The sequence below is a fragment of the Pyrgilauda ruficollis genome, unplaced genomic scaffold, assembly GCF_017590135.1.
Source record: "Pyrgilauda ruficollis isolate IOZ18807 unplaced genomic scaffold, ASM1759013v1 scaffold1, whole genome shotgun sequence".
In the NCBI taxonomy this organism is placed as follows: Eukaryota; Metazoa; Chordata; class Aves; order Passeriformes; family Passeridae; genus Pyrgilauda; species Pyrgilauda ruficollis.
The window spans coordinates 8,433,479-8,457,685 of record NW_024508100.1 but is presented as its reverse complement, the minus strand read 5'-3'; the positions used below and the strand labels follow the sequence as shown (position 1 = coordinate 8,457,685).

The 24,207-nt window shown below is 37.7% G+C and overlaps 1 protein-coding gene across 1 annotated transcript in view; it reads left to right on the top strand.

Moving 5' to 3' along the window:
• The window catches only part of SLC2A9 (solute carrier family 2 member 9), a 75,511-nt gene that overhangs the window by 25,661 nt on the left and 25,643 nt on the right, over positions 1 to 24,207 (top strand). The window contains exons 6-9 of the mRNA XM_041484524.1: positions 2,600 to 2,732; positions 10,867 to 11,054; positions 14,455 to 14,565; positions 22,539 to 22,640. Of these exons, the coding sequence (XP_041340458.1) occupies positions 2,600 to 2,732; positions 10,867 to 11,054; positions 14,455 to 14,565; positions 22,539 to 22,640 (534 nt within the window). The remainder of the gene's footprint in view (positions 1 to 2,599; positions 2,733 to 10,866; positions 11,055 to 14,454; positions 14,566 to 22,538; positions 22,641 to 24,207) is intronic.

The window sequence follows — 24,207 nt, the reverse complement described above, 5'->3', positions numbered from 1 at the left end:
TCTCTGTTTCTATGAAATTATTTAGAAAGAAACAGAGAGAATGAAGCCTGTCACAGGTGCTTATTTCCTTGCTCAGTCTTTTTGATCCCATTATCCATCTCATACTGGGATATTTAATTGGCCACACTAAATCTTTGAAAAAATGGGTGCCCATGTCCAGGGCACTACAACACTTCTTCTCACCTCTGTTTCATGACCTTATTAACAATTCTGTTCTCCCTTTAAAATGTATTTATGTGTATATTGTTTACATGGTCTGTGTTGAGAGTGTTTTCATATTTTATCAAAATCCTCCTAATTGTTGAGAATACTAAATGTAACTGGTGCTTAAACAGATTATTGAGCTTGATAGGGATAGTTCAGCTGTCAGTAGTGCCTGTTGACATTTCCCCATGCCACTTTCTTTCCACCTTTTGATGGTTACAATAAGTTCCATTTTCTGCATTTTAGCTGATGATTTTCTGACATGGCAACATTTTCTTTACTGTATTTCAGTGCACCATAATCTTGTTTCATTTGCAGCTGATAAATCCATGCCATATTTTATCTCCCTCCCTTCCACCCAATCTTCTGTCTCTGCAGCTTTGCACTTTATTCCATCAACCTTTGAATGAGTCTGTGGTTGTCAAACTTGCTCTACTGTTTAACTGTCTTTTGTAAATACATCAAAGCCAGGTTTTTCATGCTCCAGCCTAAGCAAATATCCATAATGTGACAGTTTAAAATGAAAATTTTACCATCTTGACATGTTATTTGTACCAATTCTGAGCGGGTGATGAAACCAGGTCCCCTGTAATTAAAATATTTCATGCTCTTTTAAGTTTTCTCTGAAATAAAGTGGGATGTAGTTGTTTTCATTTCTCCCAGCAGTGCCTGTGTGCTTCTCCTTACTGCTGACAATTGAGGTGAAGTGTTTTAAGTGTCTTCTCAGTCACCTACACTGTCTTTTGCCTTTAGCTTATTACTGCTTCTGAGCACTGTCCCAGTACCTGTCCAATTCTATTCCCTCTTAAAGAGGTTATGAAACCCTCCTTTTGCCTGCTTCTCTTAGTTCTCTTTAGAGGGTCTAGTTCAACCTGGTTTCCAGAAATTTTAATGAATCCTTTAAACTTATGTTAGTCCTACTATTTCTTTCTGTAGTGAGAGGAAAGAGTTAAGATTGTGTAATGTAAATTAAGAGAAAAGCAAGTAGAGCACACACTCCATAATGTTGAATAGACATGAAATATTTTTAAATGGATGGAGAAGCTTCCACTGGCTTCAGTGACTTTCTGATCAATTCATGCCAAAATGGCAAGTAGGAACATATTTTTGAGAATTTATGAATTTACTTTAAGGTTTTAGAAGCTAGCATGTTAAAAATTAAAACAGAAATCTTAAATAGAAGAAATAAAGGAAATTCAGGATGTTATGTGTCAAAAAATAAAGGGCTGTCCATTACAGTAGCTGGGTTTGCTATTTATTGTGAAGGGTAATTTCAGAGTCTTGTTCATAGCTTTTTCAAAATAATGCTTTCAAGAAGAGTTATTTGAGATAAATGTGAGCAACTTATAAACCATACACTATAGGAGACTTTAAAAGGAGTGTAAGTTTATTCCACAGAAATCTCCGTAGGTGGGCAGAATGCTGATAATAACAGTATACAAAAAATACTTTTTTTTCCTTTAAGAAGTATCCTTGACATGGTGGGAAAAAACCTTCAGAAAATATGATGGGCTGATAAAGAGTAACATTTTTATCTGGAAGTATTGTCAAAAATTATAACACCCTATAATTGTTCCAATATGGTACATAGCAAAGAGGTTTCTATTGCAGGAAACTATTCCAGGCAGATATGGAATGAAGGTGGCAAGTTATACTGCCTGTTCTCCTAAGTTCTTTACAAACCATTACCCACTTTGATTATGTGATTATTGACTAGTTTTAAAGACTTAACCTTAATTTTCTAGCTTTTAAAATAAGATCCAGACTTGTTTGTCCATAAACAGTATTAACCACTTTTGGTTCACCTACATTACAGAAAGTTTTCCACTCAAGTGGAAAAAGAAGAGAAAAAAGGAATGAAGAAATAGGCTCTTGAAGCCTCCATGGTAATGCAGGCTCTTAGGGTGACCGATTACCTCAAGCTTTAAATTGTTTGAAAAAACACTTTCTGAAGTTCTTTTCCCATCCCAGGAGCATTTTTTTAAAAACACCTCTCTCACCTAAAAGGACAAGTGAAAAGCTTGATTAGGAGATACCCCACCCATTATTTCTGGGAGTTATTCGGTTGTCTTGGGCCCCATTTCAGGTTTGAGGCGGGGATTAATTCCCATACTACGCAGAACAGGGTGCTTTAGGCCTTGCTGAAGTGGAAGAATGTAAAATAAATACTGACAACAAAAAGCAGTTTGGGGGCTTGGCCCTTGACTAAGGTGATGTGAGATGGAGGTGTTCAAACCACTTACTAAGCTTAGGAGGAACGCGTCACTCTGGTGGTGGACACAATACTTTGAATGATGACACTGTAATTTTTTACAGTGTTCCCTATCAAAGTTATTTTTCTTCCAAGTGTCACTATGAGAGAGTATTACTCACTCATCTTTGCATCCATTTGCAGGAATCTCGGTGGCCTTTCTTGTTTGGAGCAATCATTGTTCCATCATTGATACAGGTCGTGATTCTGCCTTTTCTTCCCGAAAGCCCTCGGTACCTCCTACTCGAAAAGCATAACAGGAGCAAGGCAGAACAAGGTATGATATGTTCCTTTTTGCAACAAAGGGTGTTTATTGTAGGGATTCAGGCTGGAGGCACCTGATTCTGATACCACACTAGGAGCAGAATATTCTCATAGGAGAGGATCTCTTGGCAATAATTTTTCTCTCCCTTTTTGTTTGTCTCCATATGAGTAAATATAGCTGCAGCTTTGAAGTTCTTATAAATTAAATTCTCCAGCAAGGTAACTTATATAAGATTACACATGGTGATGCAGAACTAACCAAATCATCCTGCTGTTGTGTGCCAGCCACTCTGTGCAGAGTTCATTTCAAAGTAAAAGGTGGTTTCAGTCATTGTGACTCTCCCTTATCTACAGTCTTTGCACTCTGTCTAATAAAAACACAGATTCTGTTGCTGCTTTTTTTGCCCCAGTAGTCACTGTGTTTTACCCTGTATTCTGTAACTCAATAACCTTTGTTGATCTAATAAAAACCCCATACATCTGTTTAACTGAAAAAATCCCACACTTCCATATTGCTTCAGCTTCAGAGACACAGAATATTTTGTCCTTGCTTCAAGTTTCAGGTATAAAACTATTTGCTTGCATGATCCCAGTTGCTACATTCTCCACCCCAGTAAATTTACTATGGTCCCAATACAGGTGAGAGAGTGTTAAAAAATTTGGTTAACTTATAACAGCATATGAAAAACAGGAGTCTATAAAAAAGGAGTCTGATTATAATACCAAAATACCAAACATAAGTGTTTTATAAACTATTCTTAAACCTTTGTTTGAATATGACCCTTAACATTTTCAGTCATGAACTAGTTGCTTGCAAAAACTTGTAAAGTGTGTAACACCTGAAATATAAATTTAATAATCTTTTAGCAAGAAATTAATGCAACTCTATGCAGTTTCTTCTATTTTGAAACTAAAAATTGGCCTTTTTTATTCTGAAGAGCCCTCTGATATATTGCATATATCTATGCAATAGCAACTGATGAAGAGAGTCCCATGTTGTCTCAATTTGGTGTTGAATGAAGAATTCTATAAAGGCTGGAGCCTCAGACACTCAGAGATACAGTTCAATGCTTAAAAAGAAAAAAAAGGAGCACAAAAGCAACAAGGTTTTGGAAAGTGTTCTTAAGCTTCACAGAATCAGCAGAGTTTTGAGGAGGCAGAGAGCAGCTTTTCCAAGGAAAGGGCTGCCCTGCCAGCTGTGGGTGCAGGACCCAGCATGGGTTGACTCTTGGGTGAAAACTTCTGCAGCACTATGGCTGGGCAGGGAAGAAATGCTTTTGGGTGCCAAGTTTAAACTGGCTGGTTTCTGCCTGATAAAACTGTGGATATATTTCCAGAGCTATGGCTGCCAAAGGCTCTGCATCTGCAATGCTGTTGCATAATATTACACTTGCTGTGAGGAGCTGTTAAAAATCCTGCTACAGTACCTGGAGACCTCAACACTGACAGTGAGACTGGACCTCTCATAGGTAGAGTTTAAAAATTAGAAAACATGGCAGTAGAATAGCACCATCTGCCTTGAAATTCACGCCATTTACTGTTGCTGGTAATGTGCCAGCTGCACTCTGGGATGTTTCAGCATCCATGTTCTGAAAATAATTTGAAATCTAATCCAGGGGCATTGGAGGTAGGTTTTGGAGTAGAAGGCATCAGGAGAGGAGTTGCCTGGGGAAATAAGCTTTAGCCACTTGTTTGCTGGTTACAAGAAGATGGCTTTCATGAGCTACCCTAAGGACTAGAAATTTAGATAGAGAAAAAAGGGACAACTGATATAAAAAGCTTTTCAAAGTAACTGCATATGAATATATGCTTTTGGATTTTATTAATTCTAAAAGAAAAGACTCAGTTCTGAGCTATGTTGTAGTACACAGTGTAGCACATTTTAAGTGTAGTCTACAGTGGAATTCAAAAAATAGGAGAGTGAATCAAAATTGAGACAAATCATCTGGATATTCACATTATCAGCAGAAATGGGGGAGGAAAAGTCTAAGTATTAAGGAGACTGGAGGAGTTGTGATTTATTAAAATGCCCTTCTGCTTGTAAGTCATATAATGACAAAGCAGAATTCTTCATTTTAATGATGATTACAGTAATGCTTTTAAATTATTTGCCTCTTAGCTAAAATCTGAATATTAATATTGGAAATTTGCAACTCTTTCTACTGACTAAGTCCCTTTTCTTTCCCTTAATGGATCAAGGCTATTCATGCAAATATATATTTCACTGTGGATTATACCTTGTCAGAGAAATATAAAACTATTATTTGCAAAAGGTCTGCTGTATTTAAAGCAGATGACTATGTTAGCCTTTATGAAATAATCTAAAGTATGCATGTATGTCAAAGCTTCTAAAATGGAGCTGACAAATTTAGTCTTCCTAATAGTTACAGAGAAATAATATACATTGAGATAATTTAGGTCATTGAGTTTCCACGAGGTTTTGGCCCTGATTTCATCCCTTCCTTTTCTTCTCTGTCTCAGGAGACAACCAGTCTTTAACTACCAAAATAGAAGTGGTGTCAAGCTCTTTTCCAGCAGATGTCTTTAACGGGCAAATAAGAGCCTGAGAGAAGGGGAAGGACAAAAACATGTTGTGCAAACAATGAAAAAATGAAGGAATGAGGGTAGAGGGTTAGAGAGGCATCATGTGCAAACCTAAGCCACACCACCATGAGAGAAGCTATTCTTTGGGGCACAGGGGCAGCGATGCCTCAGATGAGTGAGGTCTCCTGAGCCCCACTAGCAGGGTTTTACCCAGTGCCCTGCTTCCCCCTTTCCAGCCGTGCAGGCGGGGCGCGCTGTGCGCGGCTGAGCCGACGTCTGGCCGGTCGGACACACGGACACCGTGCCTGACTTGCTGCTGTCTGCTGCCAAAAGCTGCACTGAGATGAGCTTGACTCATCTTCCTGGATGTCACCAACTTATACCCTACTCCCTGAGATCCAAAGGATCTGAACTATCTCTCATATTCCTGTCTCACTGCTGAACATGGGAGAACTGATCCATGTGTTCTGGGGAGAGAACAGTCCACTGGAACAGCAGCAAGCATAATCTATAAACCTGCTTTGCCCCAGAAACTAAGTCTGGTAATGAAGCAAGAGCAGAACCACCCCAGCTCCTCTCCCAGGTCCCATAACTAATATTCTTCTCATTTTATAAGAATAGAAGGGTGGAAATTGCCTAGCATTTAACTGGTGTGATCCTTATTCTTAATCAAGACCAGAAAGCAGAGGAGAAATGGGTATTCAAGTGGTTGAAGAGAAGGACTTTAGAAGGAGATTATGGAAATGAAAAGTGACAGGGATAGAAACAGGGAGAAAAAGAAAAACCTGCTGCTATAATTACATCAGTTTACCATCTTATTCTAGGACAGCTAAGACAGGGATTTCACACTGGCTGTCTATTAGTTGCATGCCAAGTGCACCCCTGATCTGTGAGTATCACAATGATGTAAAATAAATAAAATCAGTAGTAGCAATAAAATGGAACATTTGTTACGACTGACAACATGGGTTGTTAACACTTGCATTTGGAGATTTGAGATGTCTTTTTTGAAGTGCACTGTTACAGGGAGCAATCTTGCATTTTCTACGCAGCTACAGTAGCAGGTCATGTAAATCAATAATGAAATTCAGCTGGTATCCCAGCTTGCCAGAGAAAAGAATATTGTTATGTCTTAAGGGTCATACAACTTGGATAAAATGTCACAGCAACATCTGTTGGTGACATAAAAAATCTGTTCATCTAGTATATTCAGTCATACATTAGAAGTCCCATGGTTATGAAAGAAGCATTACAATAGGTATAATGAGAAGCATAGATTTAAATTTTTAGAAAGATGGATTAGGATTGATACCTTTTCATGTGACAAAAGAGCAAGGCCACTCCTGATTTAAAAAAGCAGGCAGCCAATTTTTTACAAAGCCCTTCAGGGGGCCCACATGGACTGGAGAGGTGTTAAACCCAAACTTTAACAGCAGGAACCTCTTACTGCAAATCCAGTGATTAAAATAAGTTTTTATGACTGACAACAAGCACATACATTATTTATTTTTTGTTTCTCTCTGGGTTTTGTGTGTCTGTAAGGATTATAAACTATTCTTACTGGAAAGGAAGAGACAGCCATGACTACTACACTTGTTGGCTTTTTGTGAAGGCTTCATCTCAGATATTTCCCTGCCAAAAGTTGGAGTGATTGTGGTGTGACTGACTTGTTTTAAAACTTTTCTTAAGCCTCCCATCTTTTAGAAAGGATATTAGGTCATTGGACCTTTAACACAACTCTGTTTACCAGTTCTTGCGTTATTTTAGGTGGAGTGCATATGTTTTGTTTTACCGGTACATATGGGCTAGTTTCAGGTGAACCTGAACAGGCCTATTGATGTGTGTAAAACTACACACAGAAACAGGTAAAGATATAATCCTTAAATGGATAAGGATTACAACTCAACTAATAACTCAGAAAGGATCTGTGTGTTCTTTACTTAGAAGAAGAGGGAGGTGACATGTAAGAAAAGCCTAAAGTAATTTGCCAGCAGTTATACTGAGATTTTTTTCTTAAATTTTGCTATGCTGCGTACTAGTACATAATCTATATTTTAGTAGATTTAAATAGTATTATTATATTTATATCTCTCCTAGGAAGATATACCTCAGTTATTCTTACGGGTATTCAGTACTCTATTAAAATTAGTTTTTATGAAATAACTGTTTAGTTCATTTTGTGAATTATTTCTGTGTTTACATGGAGTTATTACCAGGAAATTTCTACTATCTACAACAGTGACCAAAGAAGGTGCTGTTTAAGCAGAACTTAGATAAAGTTGTGTGAGACAGTGTGACACTGGATTTAATATGATTAATCATCAGGGATGTGATCATCAGAATGTGTCCATGGGAAACAGATGACAATAATACTCCCACAGCTTATTTTAATTTTTGTCCATTTCTTTTCAAAGAATAAGCCCAAACAAACTTTGACCACTTCTCTCTTTTTCTGCCCCCCTTTGCCTGGTGCTGGCTTTATACTGTAAACCACTCAACAGCATTTTGATCTTTTAAAATTTCTTCTCAAAATTCACATGCTAATTCTGTTGATAACAACTGCTTTCTTTGCACAGTCCTGGAAGTACTAAAGTGGAAAAATAATTAGTAATTCCCTGTGTTGCTGAGATGTTGAGTGACCATCTTCAGTTAATTTAAAGGCCTGATTGGTTTTAGAGATGGTACCAACTGACTTTTTTTCAGACCTTTGAACCTCTTTCAGGTGCTTCACCTTCACTTAGGTGAGATGGATAAAAACTGGTGGAGTAAATGGAAGGGTTTCCTGACTTCTTTCCCCTTGGCTGGAAACATCCAGCTCTTTTCCTATTTATGAAGGCGGTATTCCAGCTTTTGGAGGGCTGAGCTTCTAAAACCTTCTGATCCAAGGGATTTAAATAGGAATCTGGAAGGTTTTAAAAGTTTCTAGAACTGCAACTCCTTAGACGTTTTAAGTGTTACATGAAAATAAAGCTTCCCTATAGAAGAGGCAGCCAGTCACAGAGGGAAATGAGTCATTGCAGCAAGGAGAGGAACGACTTCTGTGTTCCTCAGTGCCAGTAGTGCCAGGGTTTAGAATGCAAAACTAATAAATTGAACATCACACACTGAAAGGCTTTTGAGTTTCCCTATCTCCCTGCTAATGCAGAATTTATTTCCACATTATTTATATATAAAATTGTGATTCTTATGGTACTGAAAAGCTGGTAATGGGAGAAAATTAAAGACGTTGAGTAGCAGGAAAATGTTTTTCCAAGAAGGTTGGGTGATGTCTATTCAAAACTATGCATGGATAGCATAGTAATTTCTTAGTATTTCTTGACTTGTTGGTAATTTTAAGTATCCATCACCATTGCCTAGTGGCATTTACATCTTTTTACTTAATGCCATGAAGGAAAGAAAAGAAATCGGGTGTCTATGTTTTTTTGTTTTTCTTGCCTTGTACTTGACAATTTTAATAATTGCAGTTTTTTAGTTCCTCGTCCCTCTAGAAATACAGCAAACTCCCTTGTGCAAAAAAGACAGATTGCTATCTTTTTACTTGATTGCACCTATATTTTTGACTTGTGTGACCTAAAGTAATGCTGAGGATTTTAAGGACAGGAAAAATAAAGAAAATTGTGCACTGACCTAATTTACGCTGATAAACCAGATGCTTAAAAATCAGAGAGAATCCTTTCATGGAAGTCTATGGTGATATATGTCTTGTTGTTCTCATCTTTACCTGAATTTTTCTTGATCAACATTCTAATGGTACTGAGGAAAGTGTAATTTCAGCACGAGACATTGACTTAAACATGCTGTAGGCACACGTTCTAATTTTACATTTCTTATCACTGTCTTTAAATACATCACTCTTGTTAAAATGAGTGTTTAGCATGTTATTTATTAAAAACTGGGCAATAACAAAGGACAAAACTGAGCAGCTTAAAGTTTTAGTTCTGAGGTCCCAATTTGTTAATACATTTCTGGTTGTACAGCATGTGTGAAAAGATAAGTGAAAGTGCTTTTACTGAGAGATTTAAAAATTCTGACCTCTCCTCTCACAAGAGAGAAACTGGTAATCAGAATATATGAATGTTAGAATGGACTCAACACCCAGAGGTGGTTCATCCCTTAAAATAATCATCCTCCTTGTTAGGCAGAATCAGCTGGGGCCCATTAAAATGCATTACAAGTGCTAAGTGCCTCAGAAAAGCTTGGTCCAGAGCTCCTTATTTCCCTCCACTGCCAGACCAGGGGCAGGCAGAATGTGCAGCCTTGTGCATTCACCAAAGTATCAGAGAGGGAGGCTCTGGGAGGCCCCCAGTTCATTTGTGTGACCTATCCCTCACAACAATGAAATGCCACTAATTGGCTTTTTCACCTGGGTAAACATAAAATTTTGTAATTTTTCAAAATCTAAATAAAGTCTGGATGTCAGTATCTCTAGTTTTCTTGACCATCAGAGTGCTTTTTATGATCCAAAGTGTGTAAACATACTGAAATATGTGGTCATTTGTTTACAGGCAGTGTTATGCAAAGCTGTGGGTAAGAAAATTTTATTTTACTCTGAGGTGAACGAAACTAACTTATTCATTTAATAAAAATTACAAATTTAAGTGACCTGCTGTGTAAAGGATTGTTTTGAGTGTTAGCATCCTACTGGGTCACAAAGCCTTGATGCAGGGGTGTTTGTAATGTCATTGTTTCTCTGCAGTGACTCTGAGATGATGAGCATTTTAAACATCTTTTAAAATGCCAACCCCTGGGGTCTGCTCATTAGATTGAGACAAAAGTATCACTTGCATAGACAATATCTGTCAAACAAGGCTGGTGGAGACACATCACATCCAGCTGGAGGTATCTCTGTCTTGGAGGAGGTGTGAGGTGGAAAGCCTGTATTATCCACAGTGGGAGGATATTTCGGGAAGCTATCAGTGTGCAATAGTAAATGGTGTGTTTCTGGGGAGATGAGGTTGCTTGGTTGCTTACATTGGCCATGTAAATTTGTTCCCATGACTCCAGCCTTGACAAATATAAAGTCTTGAACTGCTCTGGGTAATTATTTATACTACTAATTACCTTGACAAAGTGAATTCTTGTCTATATGTTAGTAAAAACAAGAAGTAATGTGAAGAGTAGTAGCTATTCCTTTCTAATGTCTGCCTTTCTTGGTTTACCAACTTATATGCATTTTTACATCTTACTACTTCTCTCGCCAATCAATCTCCTGCAATGAAGACAGCTATACTGTTAGGCTGCTTTTAGGCTCCTACCTAAAAGTAGCCAAGTCAAATAATGGTCAGGGATGCTTTGGTAATAAATATTTTCAAGTCACGCAGGGTTTTCATTCTTCACTGAACCTTAGGCTGTATTATATATGAAATAACATAAGAGAGATCTTGTAGCGAGACAATTTATGGTTTTGTTTCAGTTTTTGAGCACAATAGCAGAGATGAACCAGATCACATCTAGAGCAGAATGATATTGTTGGCAGAAGAATAATTAAGTTGTAGCCCACGTATGCCTCCTGTTTGTGCCAAACGGTTCCATTTTAAAGAAGCAAGACAGTTACAAATGCACACAGTGCCAAGTGTCTGGCCTAAAGTGTCCTCTCTTTGTAGCATTTCAGAAATTCCTTGGGAAAGATGATGTGTCTCACGAGATAGAAGAAGTTTTGGCAGAGTCTCGGGCCCAAAGGAACACCAAGCTGGTGTCGGTAGTTCAGCTGCTGAGAACGCGCGCGGTGCGATGGCAGATCCTGACCGTGGTCGTCACCATGGGCTGCTACCAGCTCTGTGGGCTGAATGCTGTAAGTGTCCTTCCTCAGGCCATGGCACCTCCTGGGGAGCTCCTTTCCTTTACAACAAGGTTTGAATTACACTATTTCTCCACCTCTATGTTTTCCCTTTTTTGGCTGTTTCTTTTTAGCAATGACTCTGGGAGGGCAATGTGTGGGAAGATTCACAGAGATCTGTATTGCCTGGGGGCTTTTAAAACAAAAGAAGCTTGAGGAAAGCCATGTTGTGTTAACTTTGAAGGAATACATGTAAAGGTAGAAAAGATCAGCAAAGGAAGAGCATGCAGCTTTCACTTCTGGTACTCAGGTTCTCTGTTTCTGAATACGCCCCATGCTTATTCAGAGTTTTTTCCGTAGACATTTTAGGCTGGATTCATTCAGTTCAGTACTTACACAAGTCATCAAAACATTCTGTAAGTGATTTTAAAAGGTTGCACTGCATATTTGATTTTTTTGTTGCTTTAATATTCCTGTCTTGGAAAGTGAAGCAAAAGAGGGAAAAGACTTAAAACAGTGAATCTTATTGACCATTATAATATGGATATCATATTATAATGGATATCAGAAGTCTCCTTCACCACCTGTCTCCTTCACCACCTGTCTGAGCCTATATGAGAAGGTCACAGGACAGTTTATGTTGGAAGACCACTCCACCTGATCCAAGCCCTTGCTTATAGCAGGCATGACTTCAGGGCTGTCTCAGGCTACCAAGGGCCTTGTGAATTTGTGAAGGGTGAAGAGTCCATAACCCTCCTGGGCAACCTCTGCCAGGTGTTTACACCACTTACACTGTGAAAAGTGTTTTCTTTATATCCAGCCAGAACTATTCTTGCTGCAGCTTGTGATGTCTGGCTTAGATGCTTTATGCTGCACAAAGCAAATATTCTCATGAAGCACCTCAAAAGGAAAGGGTTTTTTGTCATAGTTCAAAGTCATTACTTGCTTATATATATGAAAAGCAATATTCTCACTGCTGCATGGAACTCTCACTGTGCTCTGCAGCACACTCCAGCTAGATTTTCCCCCCAGGGCTAATAAATCTCTGTGCTATTGTATCTGTGAACATTAGCTCAGGCTTATTTCAGGTATCTCTATAGCTTTAAGATTCTAAATAAAAGTAATTTGTCTAAGACCATTTCAAAGATTAATGCAATTGGAACTCTGGCATGTAAAAGCTTTTTGCAAAATACAAGGAGGGAATTAAAAGAGTTTTTTTATCCTGTGGGGTAAACTACAATAATGTTTGTATAGGTGGTGTTTTCTTCTAATGGTAGGATTTCAGTGCTAATGGCAGGTTATTTTATTCTTCATTGTGGATAAATTTTTGAGAAAAAAACCCCAAAATTATCTTGTCATCCAGTCTTTTTAAGATTTATCAACACATAAAGGAAAAAAACTGACGCTTATAGTAGTAAACAGACTGCTCAAATAACAGAGCACATTGCCTATAAGAAAATATCACAGCTAAATTTTCAGGGGAAATGGAAGAGTTTTGTGACTTTGAGGATACTTAATAGCTGATGGAAATTGTCCAGTATTCTGTCGTAGAACAAAGCCACACTCTCATGGCTTCAGTGAGAGTGTGGATAGATAGTCAGGCATGTGCAGTCCAAAATGGATGCCAGAGTTACTTAAAAGTGTCACTGGGTGGCCACTTTCTGAAAATATGCCTCAGAAAAACTGTCTTTGTCAGGGAACCTGTGTGTTGAGTTGGCTATTTCAAGCCTTCCTTTTTTATTGTTACTCTGTTTCTCCTCTCGTGCAATGTCACCAAACATGAAAAAAAAAAATATTCACACAAAAGTTGTGTTCTGAAATGGATTATTTAAACAGTTGTTAGTAACAGTTAATAGTAAAACAAAGAAAATTAAGAGAAAAGTCAAGAGAAGTAGTTGGACCACTTAAGAGACCAGGCTTCAAAAACTTGTCTCTTTTGCTTGGCTTTCCTGGCTGATGCTGCTCAAGTCACCCGAAGTTCCAAGATGAGAGGACAGGTCCAGTCCAGTACTGGTGAACCTGGGTCTTGCTTTGCCTGAGTGCATCTGAACCAACCTGCTGGGTGTGAGCCAGCATCAGCCAGGTTTTCCTGGCAGGGATGGCTCCTTCTAACTCATGTGCTTTGTCTGTAATGCTCTGTTAGACGTTCTGGTCTTTTCCACAACTACCATCTGGACAGGGCGTATGGGAAAGTTGGGATTCCTTCGCGCAAGAATCTCAGGTCGTTCTCCAGGGAAATTGCCAACTGGCAGATTTCTGTAATCGTCCTGCTAGTACATGAGAACACTTGCTTCTTTTTAAGGATTTGACTTAAGATAAAAATTTGTTTTGCTTAAAACAGTACATTTGTTTATTTCCACATGGAACAGAAATCATGGTGAAGCTCCAATCATGTTAATGTTTTCAATTATAACAAAATACCAGACAGCCTGACCTAAACTGACATAAATAAATGATTTCCTATTAGTCTCTTTTACACTGTTAACATTTACCTGATACATAGGAACCATAATAAACTTATTTATCCTCCACCATTTTATCTCAGTTCTAAAGAAGTCACAAAACTATGGTGAAGTTTCACTCTGAAGGTTATACTTTTTCATATCAAGGAATACACTGTATGACATGCTGCTCTAACGGAGTCATTCCCAAAGTGGGAAGTTGATGTGAATGAGACCCTGATGCTTACCAGATTTGCTATTTCAGAATGTTGCCAGTACATATATTCTCTGCCCGGATATTGTCACTGCTGGATATGGTTTTACTGACTAAAGGTGATTGACTTCCTCTAAGTCATACAACCTGTATTTCTGGCCTTTAGTGACAGCTACTTCAAGCCTATGGTTAAAACAGCATATTACTTTCCCCCAAGCAACTGTAATCTTAAAAGTTTCTTTTCTTTCTGTGAATAATAAAGAGATTGGGGGGATGGCTTGACTCCAGTAAGGTTAAAGCAGAAGTAACACCTCACTCCTTCTGTCCAAAAATTAGCATCTTCTTGTTGCCTCACAACATCTCTTTCCTGTTCTCTCTTCTGTTGCTACATGCTATTGAAGTATTCCATAAAGCTACACGAACCTGTTTTGTAAGCCACACAAAACCCATTTGTATCCTGTTGTTCAAGTTTAAAGTAAGTTTCTTTGATTTACTCCTAAAGTAAATGAAGCTAAATTGAGTTGAAGCTGTTTGTAATTCTGTCTGGGTCTGCAAGTGGAACTTCAGCAGCATTGTGCTTAATCCACCTGGAATTTGCACTTTCCCTACATCTGTTGTCCTGTTTGACCCTCAGCGACTTGGGAGTGCTCAGAGTTTTAACAAGTCTCACCTCAAGCAGATTGGATGGTTAGACCAAATACCAATACATTGTAGTTTAACCTATAATGATTAATAACTCATTTTATTCTCTCTGATACAGATCTGGTACTACACAAACAACATCTTTAGTGAATCTGGGATCAGTCGTGAAACAATCCCTTATGTTACACTAAGTACTGGTGCTGTTGAGACTCTGGCTGCTGTTTTTTCTGTAAGTATGGCTATGAAAATCCATTAGCATGCTTGATATTTTAATATTTTTAGATTTTCTTTTCTTATACAGCTTAAAATTTAAAAAAATAGTATGTTGATTAAGTGTAGTGGTTAATAATGCAATTCAAAATATTATTTCTAATTTTAATCCTAAACCAAATTGTTTTCTTGGAATATTTTTAAGATGCTCTTTAATTTTAGATCCATAAAAGGAACAGAAAAAGTTGGTATGTCTTGCAGTGCTTTGTACGTATGAAGAGGAAGAAGGCAGAAAGAAAAAGGGCCAAAGTATATTAAGTGGTGACTCATAAATTAGCTCACCTGGTAGAACAGCCTTACCTGGTAGCAGTTCATTCACATCTCAGTCTTCTCGTGTGCCTGCTGGCAGCTGTGGTGCTGTTTGGAGAAGGCTCCGGCACAGTACAGCTGCAGGTGCTCAGTGTGCTGGCAGGAACAGCCGCCCAGGGAGGAGGAACAGTAAAGCCAGCCTGCTAGAACAGGGGAGTCCCACGTGGTGTTCAATCCTGCTGCCTTACTCAGGACAAACAGACATCCTTTCCTAACACATGAGCTCCACAGCAGGTCCTTTGCTCTGCTCTGAATGTAGAGGGAGGTGTTAATAGAAAAACTCATCCATGGACAGGACTGGGACTAGGGAAAAATACACTAAATGAGCAAACTAAAACTTCAAATTTTAGTAGGTGATTACACAATTAGTTGCTAAAGGAAATACATTCATGTTTGCACTGCAATAGATAAGAAGGAATGGGAGAAGTCTTTGGAATGGAAAGCTGCAAACAAGCCAGTAGTCCTTTCTTTGTTGGAATTTTTTCTTCATATATTCTATACCAATTCTACTTGAACAATACTGAACACAGCAGCAAGCATTTTTAAATGTCAGAAGAATGGTTTTGGAAAAAGAGTCCTTTTCAGTGGCAGAGTAACTGCTTGTGACCTACAAAATGTTAAACTAAATCCAGCTATCAGATATGTTTTCTTATAGTCTAGGACATAAGGACTCTACAGGGTCACAAATAACCTTCTGATGTTTGTGAATTTCCACAAAATTGGTTTTTGCTAATTTTTTTTTTAATTAAAGAGACTTTTATTTTATGATTCATTTTAATAGGTAGAAATAGAGAAATATGAAAGTGCCTACCTCTTACAGTTTCTTTGTGATACTGCACACATGGTTCTTTGTTTAAGATATATGGAAAAATAATAATGATCAGTCTACCACTGATTTAAGTGAAGAATACACCTCTTTTATGTGGAAACAGATGATAATTACATGGAGATGAATCCATGATATTAAAGCCATTCTATAAATAGGGTCTGTTATTTCTCAATTCCTTCTGTGCTGTCAGTTTGTGGGGCTTCTTCGGAGCACATTCTTCATACATAATGAGGTGGATGGGTGTGCTTTGGCTCCTGGTATGTGTTTTAACTTTCTGTACTCAAGAGGGTTTTTTTTTAGTAGTTTTTCTGTTAATGCTACCTGCTGTGCCTCTGGAAATGCTGAAGGACTAATACACCTGTTCCCTTCCAAATTCTCAGTTCAGGACATACTCCTTTTTAGCCTTAATTTTATTTCCTTAGTCTAAAGGAAACATCAATGTTCCACTTCTGTTGTTTAAAGGAACAACAGCATGAATTTAGTTTTTCCATTGAAGATTTTGCAGCTTCTTCATTCGAGTTAGCTCCCATTGAGTTTTCATGCCTAGTGCTGAGGACAGGGGATTCCTCCCACTCCCAACCTCTCCCAATATCTCCTTTTGACATTTTTTAAAAAATCTCTCTCACAGCCTTAAATGTTAAACCAGGTGCCTGCCCTTTATACTACTCAGGGAAGAAACAAAAGAAAACAAGAAGAGAACTCAATTTTCCTGGTATTTTTTAATATGTTGTGTTTGCTAGCAGAAACCAGACTTTACTCACAATAAACTCTAGGATTTCAGTAAAGGTAAACAGTTACAGAGGTATAGTTTATGTCATCTTAATTGGAAATGTCCACTAGAAATTAGGCACCATCTGTGATCATTATACACAAATTATGTGATCATGAGACTGAGCCTCAGTAAGAATACTTGGGTATTGATGACCTCCATTGATGAGACCATCATGAATGCCAAGAGAAAACAGTGAAATAGAGATGTATTTCATGGAGAACCAAGGTAATATTTAAAAGATAAAATACTGAAACTGTGAAAATTTTTGAAAGTCTCATTCTCTTGGAAGCAGCAGCACAACAGTAATAATGTTGATGTGGTCCATGAGGAAAGACAATTAATATTCCATCCTTTTCATAGCTCTGTATTGCCTCAGATCCCTTGATATACCCACTTGTAGCATGATTTGCCTACAGCTCCACCCCTCTTCCTTTCCAGCAAAAGCCATATAAACAAGACATTGAAAGATGAAACATGCATCATAATTTTCCTTTCATTCACATAATTTGGCTGCAACTTCTGCTTGCACCAGCTCTTCCTAATTTAATTCATTAAATATGTATAGCATTGCATACCTGCTGCCCTGGCTTCTCTCTAGGGAGACAATATAAATTTTCAGTATATTTTTTGGTTAATGATAGAGAATTCCACCATTGTACTTAACACAGATTTGATTTAGAGGGCTGGCTAGACAATTACTTTTTAGTGGGGTGCCCATTAATTTCAGTTTGTTTCTGAAGTTTTTTATCCTCTGGAATGAAATACTGAATAGATTTACTACTACTCATACGCAGAAGTAAGTTACCTAACGTGATGCAATTCTTTGAAGCAGGGTGGAATGTACCTAAATAAATCCCTGTGTTTATTTGAAGTCTGTTCTATAACTTCTAAAGTAAGGGCATACCACAAACTTTGTTATTCTTCAGTAAGATTGATTACTTTTGCTGTTTTCTAAGTTTTAGTAATTCAGGTTAATTTTAGTTGTTGACTTACTCTCAGTGGGGAAAGAGAATAATTTTGCAGTGCCTTTCTTTAGCACAGCAGCAGGGTGAATGGAAGGGGAGACAGAAGGAAATGTCTGGAAAGATTCCTTCCCTCCTCCATGAAGCCAGCATCGAATAAAAGGGAATGTTATTCAAATGAAGCATCCCACATCCAATTTTGCCATCTGTGGCACCAAATTTGGTTTTCTTATAGTGTTCACAGAAAGAGTCTAGATGTGACTATACTGAGAAGACTGTGCCCTAAGTATTTCCCATAGGATGATGCATGAAGGTGTTACTAAAAGCCTGTGACAGAGACAAGCTGTGTGAAGCCTGGAATGAGTTAAAATACATTGCAGTTCTAGACCACAAAAGAATGTAGGAAATCCTTTGCAGTATCACACAGAAGTCAGGGAAGCCAGCCTTCTTTAGCAAGATGATTTTAATCTGCTTTAGGATATCATGACAAATGACTCTTAGACTGGTTCTTTGTTTTTTTACTGTTAATAGATCTCAATATAGAAGGGCATGGCACATCTTAAATAAAGGGTATTCCAGATACTTCCATAGGTGTTATCATCTCCAACACATTTCCTTCATGGTTTCCACAGGATGATGCAAGATATCTCCACTGAAACTCTGGGTCCACTGTGGTCAGAAGAGAAAGAAATGTGTTCCAGTAACAGCCAGCCTTAGCAAGTGAAAAAAAAAATGAGGTGATAAATGCTAGAATCTTAAGGGTTCCTAGGAAGTTCTGTTAGAATCTGATTTCTAGTAAGACTTGTAATTCAGTCCCATGTGACATTGTTCCCTTCACATCAGCCTTCACATACCCATAATTTCCAGTTGGATGTAAGTAGAGAGGGCAAGAATGGGGCAGACATGGCATTTACCCCTATTTCTCCCCTCACCCTGACAAGCTGTTGCTCAAGGATTACCAGAAGTTGAAGGTTATGTCTTGGTCTGTAGTAGCCCAGATAGAGACAGCAGTAGCAAAGAGATTGGGCAAGCAGCATCTCAGATCATGGTGCTTGTCAAAGACCAGAGGCATTGGGACATATTTTGTCTGCAGGGTGGATTACAGAGAGAGACTGTGTTAATGCACACTGCCTTAGCCCACAAGAGATCAACAGATTGCTTTTAGGTAGACATTATTCCTTTTTAATTGCTTTAATGCACATGAACTTTTGAATAGATGAGGACTGCATGTGTAAATGCAAGTAAATGTATAGTGCCTTCCAGAAGAAAAAGTTTCACCACGAAGGTCTGCCTTACCACACCACTCCTAAGACCCAAGGTGTGCGTGGTTAAGGGCTGCATTTGTGTAATACAAATTCTTTTGTAGAATATATTCAGAAATTGAAAGTTTAAAGATGTATCTCCTGCTGCTGAGGATTAAAAGCATTGGGTTTGAGTAATTCTTTTATCAATCTGCATCAGGGCTTCAAATACCATAATTAGAAAATAAAGCATCAGCCACAATAAGTTGTCACAGATCAGGGTTGAGATCTAGTCTGGCTTTTATAGCATAAACTTGATAGCTTAACACTTTTAACAACTGAATCATCACTAGAAGGAGCTTTGCTTCAGAAATATCTACAGTTTACTGAAGGGACAGATTAGGAATAAGGAAATGAGTGTTTTTGTGCTGCCCTAGGGGTGTTGCCAAGCGCTGCTGAGGCAAAAGTGGCTGGCTAAGATAAGTCCTTGCATGAGCTATGTCCTGGCTGTGCTGGTCTTGGCAGGTATGAAGTATCTTTAAAGAGCATCTTTAGTGAACACAAAATTTCACTGCCAAGTGAAGCTTATTAAGGATGCCTTACTGCAAAAACTTTAGACTGAGCTTAGAAATGTAGCAATCAATTCCATGCTTTACTGAGAGTAACCTTTAGACAGGTACCTGCAGAAGTTGTATAAGATCCTGTCATGGCTTTAATACAGATGCAGACAAATTGATGTGAGAACCTTGCAGACAGATATTTATTTAAGGCATGTGGTTTTGTGCTCAAAGTTGATGCTAGGCCTCTAAATTCCAGTTTAGGTACTTAAATACAATAGCCCCTTTTTTTTTGTTTGTTTTAAAATGAATAATTCATACAGTAGACTAATGGATATTAGTCAAAGTAGGAATCAAAACCCCTAAATTTATAATTCTCAGTCTGCTGTTCCTCTCCTTTTCCTGGGTACAGGATACTAGAGTATCTTATATCTTGATACTAGTGTCATAGAGTGATATAAATGAGGTTATCCATTTTAATCCTGATATTTAAAATGGAAATAACACAGTGTTAGCTTGCCATGTTAAGTCTGAGTCTAGTCACAGAGTCTTACTCAGGCCTTTATCCAAAATACATGAGAAAGAAAGTGTGGCTATTCTTGACATTAACTTATAGAGCAAACTTCTTCACAGAGCTGAGACATCAAGAAAACCTGACAGGGTTTGCTTAGTATAATTTAGGGGCAGGATATAAGTAGGGAATAGTATGCAACAACCTCCCATTTGGACTGCAGGACTTGCTTGCACATTCATTTTATCCAAGGAAGCTTGTCTGATCTATTTTAATGCACTCTGCTTTCATTATGTCAGCCCTGGTATCTGCAGCTGACTCAAGTGAAAAGGTTGACATTTGCATCTTTAACTTTATTCACAAGTGTTTCCTGACAGACAGAAGTAAGTTGTGTGAACTGTTAATGTACTTTGTATATCAGTTGCCTTTTTATCACTAAACATTTGTGTTGTGAGAATTTTGGTTTCAATATTTTTTACACATTTTCAGTGATTTTTTTAGCTGTGATAACCATCATGGCTGGGTAAAGGTTTCTACAAATGCATGTTTATGATCACACAGAAACAAGTATCAGCCTACACTGCCTGGCACATAACTCAGGTGTTATCACAGAAAAGAGTTCTAATGTTCTTCTGTCTGTACTTGAGCATTCACTGGATTTCTTGTTATTTCATTTATTCTACTGTACAGTATATTTTGATTTGCTATAGATCTTCAATAGGTAGCAGTTACCAGTACATAGCAGTGGAGCATTCAGGACTATAAATACTTGGAAACTGGTGAATCATCTTCCACTTCTTATGAGTCATAAGCATCTTAGTGGGTTTTGCAAGTGAAAAAGTTTTGGATTTGTATAATCATAACTAAAAAATTAAGTTGCTGTCTGTTTACAACCTCAAAACCACCATTGCTTTCACCAGGAAAACTTGCCATTATGGAAGACCAAGTCCAAACTGTCCTTCTTTACTGGAATTTGTTTTGCTTTGAGTTTTGCTTTGAGTTTTACAAGTGAAAACTATACATCACATTTTTCCCATGTTTTGTATGAGAGGCATCTATGAACTTTTTCCCTCTAAGAGAAGCATCATCCCTGAGCCTGTTTTAATACAAAATCCCTCAGCTGTGTAACACCAAGATGGCTTGATCATGACCATCAATCCAGCATTGAAAAAAATAAGAGAAGTTGCACAACATGTCAAATTACATGTGCAACATTTATATTTTTTATCCCTCAAAGCCATTAAAGTTGTCTCTTGGTTCAGTGTCTGTGTGGTCATGTGTGCTTGCAAGATGGATTTATTAATCATAATGAGATATAACTGCCGTCTTGTAGAGGTCTTGACAGTTAAGCAATTGCAGTTTTGAAAGATTTGGACCTCATAAAATCTTACTAATATCAGTGCAGGTCTATTAAAAATTCCATAATTCTATTACGGAAGCAGTGCAAATTGTCCAAATTAATATATTTCACCAATTAAAGAAATAAAGAATGAAAAACCTTGCCACAGAGCTGCTTTCAGTGATCTGCAGCACCGCAGAGCATATCTCTGGTGAGGAAGTTCAGCTCAGGGTGCAACATCAACGTGAGTTTAAGACAGACAAGCCTGCCCTGAAATCCACTGGTGAACTCCAGGCTGAGGGAGAAGCACTTGCCTCTCAAGGCATTTCATCTGTGGGTGTCTCTGTACTTTGTTTTAACACATTTCTTCTAGATGCTGGCAGTGGAGTGATGTGTGTTGTTTCCCAGAATTACGGGTATTACTCCAGATTTCATTTCAGTTGCCCATTTTATTTTTCCCTCAAAGTATGTGCAGAAGATGACATTCAGTCACCAGTCAATAATGATACGGCAAACAGTTTTGTGATTCTGACTTCAACTTATTTGAAGTGGTACATTTTAATCTTCATAAAATGCTCTTATTTTTCTTGTAAGAAAGCCAAGTGTAATTAGTAATTTTAGTAGTTACCAACATGAAAAGTACATCAGCTGTTATGACAAAATACGTATTAGCTTATTTTAATGAGTCAGACTAGCAGAGTTTCAAGTTACAGCTTTTTAAGAAATTTTTCATTGTGTTTTTCTCTAGCAGATAAGTATTTGGAATTTGTGATTTATATTCAGACGTTATATACAAATTCAAAATGGGTGTAACTGCACAAGTACCAGTGTTAAAATCACTTGTCTGAGCAAAATTTTCTGCTGCATGGATTTCTTTTGCTTGGATATTCTAATTACACTCATTATCCAAATTGAAAACTAAATGCTTATTCTATACTTGGTAAAAAAGAAATTTAAATTAAATTTTTGTCTAATTAAGATGGAATTTATGCTAAAAATATTTAAATCTCAAGTTTTAAATGTCTTAAGCTTAAATTCACAGAGATGTTGAAATTAGGAGAGTCAAAATGCAAAAGCAAGAGACTATAATTCACTTCAACATGCAGACATTTTAAAATTATGTATTGTAAGAACATTGTCATAGAAATTTAGTGCGTATTTTTAAGTCATTCAAACAATGAACAATTTTTCAGTGTTCTCAGATAAGGATACCATGCTGACTTGTTCTTTCAAGCATGTTAAATTTTGTAAATATAATTGTGAGCACAATTATGAATGTCATAGCTTATGAACAGTGTAAAATCAATTCATGGTTGAGTTTTGATCTTCATATTTACTAGGAGAACAGAATTCATGATCCAAGTTCTTCAGTATTTTCTCAAGAAGATCAAATGCCACCTTTTGTTTTCCAGGGCTTGGTTATTGAACGGCTTGGGCGCAGGCCTCTCCTCATCGGAGGTTTTGGGCTGATGATCGTCTTCTTTGCAGTTCTCACTGTCTCCCTGACCTTACAGGTAACACTATGGTCACTAGGGATTTTTACTCTCTCTTTTACCTATTTTAAACATGCTTGATACTGGTTTGTCTCGACATTCCTGCATGAGCCAACCCTATTAATCAGTTTGGCATGAGGAGGGAAAGGTCTCTTATACTAATTTATGAATCTGTTTGCTTCAAAGCTTTTGCGTTAAAAAAGCTATAGGGACTTTCTCACATTCTCACTTTCAGACTCCTTAATTCAAAGATTTATGCATAGGATGAACTATTATAAAGACAGTTTTACCCATAGCTGAATAAACAGTTTACCCATATTCTGTGGGTGTATCTTTGTTTTGTAATTCACTCTCTCTGAAATTGCTTTCATGCTTTATGTGTCATTTGTATTTTAGGTTTAGAATTTTTTTAGTGAAAAATTTCCACGCTTGATGTTTCTTTCAAGTTAACTTTTCTGGTATTTGTATAGGCAATATAAAGATTTATCCTTTGGAGATCATTTGGCCTTAGAAGATAAAAATAGACTTTTTAGCAGGGCTTTTTGTGATAGGACAAGCTGTAAGACAGCTCTCCTCCTGAAGAGAGATATTATTGCATGTTTTGTATGCTGAGTGAAAAATTCCTTTCCAGATCTTTTAAAGCCAAGCTGGGGGGTGTGAGGACCTTCAGCTACTTTAAATCCCTGCACTCTGAATGCCTTTCAGTTTTACCTTCTTTCAAAGGGTCTCAATCTGTAAAGTATTAGAGATTTGCTTTGAACAAAGGATCATGGTACAAATAGGCTTAATCTCAGAGAAATTTATATCTGCTCCATATTTGCACCTTCTCCTTCTCAGAGACCTTAGATTTGCTTCCAGACAAGAACCCTAGATTGTGTAATTTTGATAGATCTACAACCCTTTTGGTTAATGTTAATGTCCAGAAGACCATGGCTTCCACATAACTAAGGAAATAACTCAGACTAGAAGAGAAAAAACATCAGAAAATGGGGGCCTCTCCTTAACACTTAATTACTCTCTTTAGCAAGGATATTTTTACAGTGCCATTCAAGGTGGTGGTAGTACACTTAAATGTGTCTTAACAAACTTTTCAAAAATAGCAAAATTCTAATAAAAATATCATTCACACTTTGCTGCAGTAAAACTCCACCTGTTGGAGAGAGAAAGAAATGGGCATCCATGGATTTTTCTCATCTATTACTATTAGAATCAAACATTCAAGTACATGATTATGAAACAGTGTTCTGCAACCTCCAAGCTCCACAGGAATTTCTCTTCATATTTCAAATTCCTGATATTTAGACGTCTCAGTAGAGAAAAATCAACTTAGAAGTAGAGGAAAGTTAAGATATATGGCCTTCCTTGTCTGCAAAATCAGATTACATCTGAAGAGCCCTGGACTGTGGCTTTGCCATGTTTTGCCAAGGTTCAGATACCTGGTTGTCCTACCAGTCTTCAGCCAAGCCTTTGACTGGTGAACTTTGAAGCCCTATGGGCCATCCTAGATGCTCTTTTTAACCATGACTGAAATACCTGAGGTGGATGGAGGTGCTGAAGTGTTCAGTGTTCCAGGCTGGCTTGAGCTCTA